Source organism: Pinus tabuliformis, chromosome J (assembly GCF_031772625.1).
Source record: "Pinus tabuliformis cultivar Carrire ecotype Pingquan chromosome J, CPIR1, whole genome shotgun sequence".
Taxonomy (NCBI): Eukaryota; Viridiplantae; Streptophyta; class Pinopsida; order Pinales; family Pinaceae; genus Pinus; species Pinus tabuliformis.
In genome coordinates, this window is record NC_142295.1 from 1,277,144,058 (window position 1) to 1,277,152,453 (window position 8,396).

The 8,396-nt window shown below is 36.6% G+C and overlaps 1 protein-coding gene across 1 annotated transcript; it reads left to right on the plus strand.

Annotated features, from left to right (window-relative positions):
* Positions 1 to 420: 420 nt before the first annotated feature.
* Positions 421 to 2,762, plus strand: LOC149231901 (cytochrome P450 76T24-like). The gene is made up of 2 exons (XM_089376386.1): positions 421 to 1,709; positions 1,860 to 2,762. Exons 1-2 carry the CDS (start codon positions 819 to 821, stop codon positions 2,490 to 2,492), a joined length of 1,524 nt encoding a protein of 507 aa, XP_089232512.1. The 5' UTR covers positions 421 to 818; the 3' UTR covers positions 2,493 to 2,762.
* Positions 2,763 to 8,396: the final 5,634 nt, after the last annotated feature.

The window sequence follows — 8,396 nt, forward strand, 5'->3', positions numbered from 1 at the left end:
AAGTTTGTCTCCTCCTCAGTGTTGCACAACACACATCTACTTGGACCGTGCCACCACCTCTTCCTCAAGTTTTCCCATGTTAAGTTTTTGTTGTAGAAAACTAACCATGAGAAAATAATCACTTTGAGAGGAAAAATCTGTCTAGCAGGCATATTCTTTTAGGAAACAAGATCATAGTAGATATCTTTAACAGTCCCTGTCGAAAGGGAATGAGATAAGGACCATACCAAATGATCTTCGGACTCGGCACGCTTTATCCCTCCTTCAGCTAGAGCATTCTTGACATTTTCCCACGGTGTTAACAAGGCATGTGGAAGGCCAATTTCAGCAGCGTCCTTCAGAGAAGGCACAAGGCCGGCCCCTCCAATCCGCAATGATCTTGTCCTAGGTAAAAATACCCAATCTGTGAAAGACAAAAAGAAGAGGTTCTGGAACATGGAGATTCCCCCTATAGCCAGCAAATGAGTCGATACCGATGAAGATTTTCCTTCGAGAGAACATCCTCCATTTCAAATTGTTTAAGAAATATTTTTCAATTTTTCTGAAACTGTGCAAAATTGCAGAGCCCTGTTCTATTACATTCGTGTATTTATACTTGTCTATTACCTCTATCTACACAATCTACATGAAATTCTGGCCTGAATAGACAACGCCGAAATGTATTTATTTTAATTTTTATTTTTTTCCGTGAATCGATGGTTTGAATTAGGGCAAAGGCTCGCATTCGCGTATTTATACTTGTTTATTGCCTCTATCTATAGTTCTATTTAGCTTAACTCTCCATAGTTGCCAATTAGCAGCCTCTGCAATAAATCTCAATGGATAATGGATGGATGTTATGGTATTCTGTGACAGGGCTCACCTCCGTCTTTATATTCTTTGTCTTTGATCTGTGGAGGAGGAAGACTTATCGCAGGCTTCCTCCGGGACCTCCAGGATGGCCGATTGTGGGAAACCTGTTCCAGTTGGGTAACAATCCCCACGAAGCTCTCTTCCACCTCGCTCAGAAGTACGGCCCTCTCATGTGTGTCTCTCTCGGAATGAAAACTACAGTGGTAGTCTCCTCTCCGGCCATGGCAAAGCAAGTTCTCAAGACCCATGACCATGTTTTTGCGGGCCGAACGGTTATACAGTCAGTTCAGTGCCTTTCTTACGACAAGTCCTCAGTAATTTGGGCCCAATATGGATCCCACTGGCGTTTGCTCAGACGCATATCCAATACAAAGCTCTTCAGCGTCAAAAGGTTAGAAGCCCTGGAACATTTGAGAAGAGATGAAGTATTCCAAACAATCAAGCAGATTCTGTTGGGAAGTAGAGAGGGGAAGAGAGTAAACATCGGAGATATGATGTCCCACTTCGCTGTTAATATGTTAGGCAAGATGACCTTTGGTAAAGACATGTTCCATCCCAATTCTCCAGCTTTCCAAGAGTTCAAAGATGGTATTTCGCAATGGGCGGTGAATGGAGGAGCTCCCAATTTGGCGGACTACTTTCCCTTTCTTCAGTGGATGGATCCTCAGGGCGTGAGACGTAACGCAGCATTCTATTTGGGAAGGGAATTTGGTATTATTGACAAATTCATAGAGAACCGCCTCGCCACAAAAGGCAAAACGACGGACGCGAGTGATGGTACTGAGGATCTGTTGAACGCTCTGCTGGAAATGAGAGGGGATGATTTTACTCTCACCGACATCAGAGTCTACTTAACTGTAATCATTTCCATTCTCCGTTGTTGGTATCATACAATAAGGCTATTGGCGTATTTAATGATAGATGGTATCTTATTCTAAAGTATCGGAGTTTACTAGTGAATTCATACTGCCAAAGTAATTTCTCTTATGGCCAATTGCTTGATGCAGGACATATTTGCGGCGGGAAGCGACACTACTGCGAAGACCATGGAGTGGGCGATGGCAGAACTCATACGCAATCCGGAGAGAATGAAACGAGCCCAGGCCGAGTTGGACCAGGTAGTTGGGCGCAACAGAAGGGTCGAAGAAAGTGACACCGACCGTCTCCCTTATCTTTATGCAGTGGTGAAAGAAGTTTTCAGGTTGCACCCGGTAGTTCCTCTGCTCATTCCACACAAAGCAGATAGTGATTGTGAGATTGAGGGATTGTTGATACCCAAACACACCCAGGTAATCGTCAACATGTGGGCAATCGGAAGGGACCCTGCCATCTGGAATGAACCATCGGAATTCGTCCCTGAGAGATTTCTGGATGATAAGATGAATAGCGTGGATTACAGAGGACAACACTTCGAGCTGATACCATTCGGAGCAGGAAGGAGAATATGCTTGGGGCTTCCGTTGGCGAGTCGGATGATTCATCTGGTATTGGCTTCTCTCATCCATTCATTCGTGTGGGCACCTGTGAAGGGCATGAGTGCAGAAGAAGTGGACATGACAGAGAAGTTTGGAATTACCATGGCGAAGGCGGTGCCACTAGAAATTATTCCCGTGCTACGCCTGCCACGGGATGTCTATTAGAACTGTTTGTATCAGACTCTATTTGTGTCGCGTAATATCCGAAGTTTATTCGTAAGTTATCTGAAGTCTATTCGTAGTTTATTTTGGCGTAGGCTACATCTATTATAGAAGAGAAAATCTGAAAGAACACCTATCTGAGACATTGTCTTAATGTTAATATTTTAAAAAACAAATAGAACCGTGAATATCAATGCCTTTAAAGTCGTCTTCACGTGGAATGGCTGGTGTTGACTATGTCCTTGTTTAATTAAATATTGTTGCCTTTTTACATGATTGCTATCGGTTTTAAAGTTATATTTAATTTATAAATAAAATATCATTATTTAGAAGAGTGTGATTTCTGTCATTTCGGTTTTGGGATGGTGGATGGCTTGGAAAATAGGTATGTGGTAAATATTTTGTTTTAAGAATTTAGAAATCGTTCCAATCGGTGTGGACTTATCAAGTTTGTACACTTACGAAAATATAATAATCTAAGTATTTTATTTTTAAGTTTGTACACTTACGAAAATATGATAATCTAAGTTTTTTATTTTTTTTTTCTCCCAGAATTGACGAATCATTTAAGTGATTATGGACCTATCAAGTTTGTACGTGTAAGAAAATAGGATTATCAACCATTCTGTTTCCACCCTTATTCTTAGAAGACAATATTGGCCTATACGAGGGCCTCATGAAAGAATGAATTATTTATACTCAAACTCTTTCCTATTATGCAATCATTTTGAATGAAGAGGAAGATCAGCTAGTTTAGTAATCGAATAAGGCTATAAGTATTCTAAATGCAAAGCTAGGGTATGGAGTTGCTTTTGCTTTTGATGGGGAACGTGAGGGTAAATGGTTGTGGTTGATTTTTTTGGAAATGGAAAAGTAAAAGGTTTTTTTTTTTGTGGATAGCAATGAGAAACAATGTTTTGACATGAGGATAATAGAAAGAAAGAAAGAAAGGAAGGAAAAAAAGAGGTTTAGATAAAGAGGATTAAACAAATGTTTTACAAAGAATCAATGAATTGTTTTTTTGTTTCATCTTTTTCATTTTGCAAGTGTGTTAAGACGTTCTTTAAATTTTGAAATGGTTTCAAGAATTATGTGGCACCATTAAAATATGAGGTAATTGATACATAATAAGATGGTTATATCTTTTATTGGGCTAACTTCTTATGTTCTTCATAATTATGGCTTTATAAAAATTGGTTATATCTTTTATTGGGCTAACTTCTTATGTTCTTCATAATTATGGCTTTATAAAAGTTGGGCGCTATTTAAAAGTACAAAAGGCAACCCAAGTTTGGTCACACATGATTTCCTTGACTTTTACCAAAAGAAGGAAGGATAATGTGATCCCTATAACTAAGTCTCTACATGTTCCTATTTTTAAACATAATTTACTTTGGAATTTTGTTTAGAGTATTTTAAGCTAAAAGAATGAAGGATAATGTGGTCCCTATAGTTAAGTCTCGACATGGTCCCTGTTATGCTCCTATACCAATAGGTGTCATATATCATGATTGACTTAATGTGCTATGTAATATGTTCATACCTTTCCTTGTTGAAAAGGTTTTCCATATTTTCCAAAAAATAAAAAAATAAAAAAATGTAAAAAGAGTATGCCCTAAAAGAAAAATCAATGGGCAAAAAAGAATAAAGAAATGGTCAAAAAAAGAAAGAAAATGAATCCCAACAAAAAGAAAGACCAAGGAAAGTGTGCAAGTCTAAATGCCACTACTTTTTACTGTTGTAGAATAAACAATTGTGTGCAGCTTGTCATCTATGCCACAATTTATGAATAGTCAAACAGCTTAAGCTTGGCTAGTTCATATTTCAATTTCATGTTGTAGAGCTAGAGAATAAAGATTTGACCAAACAGTTTAATCTTGGCAGATAAGTAGATAGGTAGAGTGAATAAAAGGAGCTCAACAGTTTAAGTTGAGCCCTTGGATGTAATAAGGCTAGACTTAGATTGAGTGTGATAAGGGTTTGCCAGTTTAAGTGCACCCTAATAAAGAAGTAAAAATGCTAGGATAAAGTAGGTAGGGTAAGTAGATGGTGGTTGCAGAATAAATGTGTGGTGAATGTTAAGTTAAATGCTTAGATCTTTTGCTTTCATCACTTGAACAAAGCACAACTCACATTGGAGACAACACATCAAGGAGACAAAGTCAAACTAATTAACTTCCTTACTCCATTTTTCCTAAAAAATTCGTTAATTTCCCCTAAGTGCTAAGGGTACCTATAAACAAGTTAGGGGGGTTCAGAGCATTTCTCTGACTTTTGGAGGGACCGGAACCTCGGCCCAATAATTTGAAATACCTAAAGCACTTAAATTCCCTTCATCAATATTCACCCTTTCATAAAGTCACTCATTGTTGTCCCATTCATTTTGGTCATATTAACCACTAATGTTTTATTATATAATTCCCCTATAAAACAAAATTACCCACGCCCATATTATATTATTACACAAAACCCCAAATATTACATATCCTGCCCCGATGGTTAAATATAACCATAAATCAAACAATAAAATGGGATTAATTAACTAATCCGTAGTTAATTAAGAACCCAACCCCGCCACCATTTAATAAGGATTATTAATGTCATTTGGACTAATTAATAACTCTATAACCAATCGCATCACCCCCGATATGATTAATTCCTTTAAATTATATTGGGCCCACCCTCCTTTAACCTTCCACCACTTCACCTCCCCGACAACCGTCCGATCGGCTCCCGCAGATCCAACGGTCATCGCACATATCGCACGATCCTTTTGGTCGACATTTAGCACGTGATGGAGAGCGGTTTCGTGAATAGTACCTATGCTACGTGTCACACAGTGTATGGAATCGCGTGGCCCTCCCTCAATACCACTCGCCTCCCAAAAGCGGTGCGATGAAACCCGCTTACCGCCTCCCATAAACAACAAAACTTCTCATCCTTCTATTACCGCCAATTGTCATTCGCCCGCCAATATCAACCATTTACCCGTTTAAATACAAAAACCCCAGTTTTGCTCGTTTTTCACCTGATTGTGCAATAAAACCCTATGTAACCCATCTGCGCCACCTAAAGCCTCTGTTAACCGATTCGAGCATGGTTCACCTCCCGAAAAGCATTTTGGACTCACTCCACAAACCTTTCAAGCTCAAATGAAACCTTTTCGACCTCCCCTGCAAACCAATGTTTTCTTAACAATTTGTTTTGTTTTACAAGTGATCAGAAGACCACATCCTTGGATAAACAGTCTTAATACTAGTCATAAGACCTGTTTACTCCAAGATTGTTATCAAATCTATTCAAACAGAGATAGAAGATAAAACATACAGTAAAAAGACAAGTAGAGGAAACATGAAATTAAACGATTTACTGTTGAAATAGACAGTAAAAACCTAAAATATACAGTGAAGGTAAAAGGACACAGTAAAGAACAGTCAAAGTGTATCAGGATTAAAGAGTATCAGATTGAAGACCAAGTCAAGTAAATCAGCTATCATGAAGTTAAACAACAGGGAAGATAGTTACAAAACAGAGTATACAAATTCATGTCAAAGTGAAGAAAGATGAAAAAATAGAGCGGTAAAAGTAAAAAGTAAACAGTAAACAGTAAAAGTAAACATGAAGACATTAAGGGTTAAATAAAGATGAAAACACTTTCACCAGCTACAATGAATTTTATCCAAAGTAGAAGTGAAAAACAGTCAAAAGAAGTTTAAGGTTAAAAGATGAAATTAGAGCAAAAATTGTACACTCTTCAGAAATTTCCCGTTTAAGTCATAGTTTTGCAGAAACTATTGTGGCCAATCCAAGAAGTATCTTGAGAAACGGGAGGAGGTTTTTGTTCCTAACAGGCCAATCTACAAAAACCTCTCTCACGTTTTACACAGGTATTACCAAGAGGGAGATAAGTGCATGTTCTCACAACCTGTTTTTGAGTTTGTGAAACATCGTGTTTTTGACATCTTTTGGCAAAGAATATCGTGGACAGCTGGAGTTGAATTTTGTGCAACTGAGAGAGGTTTATCTCACAAACGTTATTATCTACCATAACCTCTTTCAGTTGTTACATATCTATCTCGGATTACGATATACAAGCAAATCATTGGACCCCAAGTTTGCAGAATTTCTGGGGCAGAATGCACAAAGGAAGGATGCAATTAGTGACTGGGATGCCTCATCATCAACTAAGAGTTGCTACCAAATTTGACTTTCTCTTCTTTGTCACCATAAATCCATAAACATAGTGCCAAATAGATTCATTAGTTTTGAATGTCCTTTATTAAAGTTCTATTAATGTAACCAATTGGAGATATTTGTGAAACTAATCTGGATATTTTTTCAAAACATTTCAGTTTACAATTAGTATAAATACTTCTTCATTTGAAGTATTTTGGGGTGGATTCTTAGACATTGTTGTAATATTGATTACTTTGGAATAAAGTGCTGATTGGACCAACTTTTGTATGGCTTGCTGGATGAAGAATTGAAGCAAAGGACTTTCCACAAATTTCTTGAATCAAACTCCAGATCAATAAGTTCTCTATACCTTGTGTTTTAAAGTTTTCCTTGTTTTTTATGTCATCTATGTTTCATATATGAATGATAATTGAAAAATATTAATTCAGAATATGCTTAATTGCACTCTATTTTCAATCGTTATCATTCTCTATGTTTTCTTCTGAATTAGAATAAACAGTGAAATCTTAATTGCTCTTGTTTTCTAGTTTGTTCATTTTGATTATTTAGTAAAGAATTCTTAATTGCTCTTTATTAGTAATCATTCACGTTCCCTCTTTAAATAGGCTGAAGGATTCTTAACTACCCTTCAACCATTTTGAACCCATTCCATTTATTCTAAATCTTTATTTGTTCCCTGTTTGACCATCTTGCCCTGTGAAACCATCCTTTGTTAAGAAACTAAATCCAGTTAAGCCATCTTCTTTGACTCCATTAGCCCAATGGCCTAAAGTACTTAGTCCTACCCTTCTGCTATTGAATCTCACCACCCAAATTCAAACAAAACTCCTAAACTTCACAACCAGCCTAAAACCTTTCCAAATCAAAGCTAAATCATAAAGAGAGAGCCCTGTCTCGATACAGATTGGCTAGATTCTGTATCTAAAAGTTGGTTTGTGGTTACCTCGGACCCCTTTCCTCTTCCCAACAACTTCAAGGAAAATCTGAGTGATAACAGTCCCAATTTTAAACACAACTTATCTTGGATTTTTTATAGGGAATTTTAAGTTAAAATAAAGAAGGATAATGTGGTCCCTATAGGTAAGTCTCACCATGGTCTCAATTTTAAACATAATTTACCTTGGAGTTTTTCAATACAGCATGTCAATGGTTCCAGGTCTTTATGGAGTTAGTATTATGCTCATTTAAATACACATCATTATTATTTGATAAAGCTAACAAAAAGTTGAGGAACCTACACATCATTATTATTTGATAAAGCTAGTACAAAGTTGAGGAACCAATACCCGAGATGAATTAGTAGCTCTTTGAAATTCCTTTTATTTTGAGAAAAATAAAAGGCATTGGTCTTTAAAGGTGTTGAGGATTCTAAAATTATAATAGATTGATTCATTGGATCACTACAATTAAAATATTAGCCTTATTATCTTTCCAACTTCAAATATGAGAGTTGTAGAAATAAATTAATAGCTCTTTGAAATTCCTCTTATTTTGAGAAAAATAAAAGACATTGGCCTTTAAAGGTGTTGAGGATTCTAAAGTTATAATAGATTGATTCATTGGATCACTATAGTTAAATTAGTATTGAGCATATTTATCATGAATTTAATTATTAAATTGATGTTCTTTCAAAAGAAATTTTAATACTGAAGGAAGGTTAGAAGATTGAGATGATTAAGTGTTTTTAAGATTCAATTAATTTTATTTAAA

Bases quoted from the DNA above. Each gene is read 5' to 3' on its own strand.
- LOC149231901 (XM_089376386.1), top strand. From the start codon at position 819: ATGGATAATGGATGGATGTTATGGTATTCTGTGACAGGGCTCACCTCC. The intron at 1,710-1,859 runs GTAATCATTTCC...TGCTTGATGCAG, and splicing joins ACATCAGAGTCTACTTAACT to GACATATTTGCGGCGGGAAG.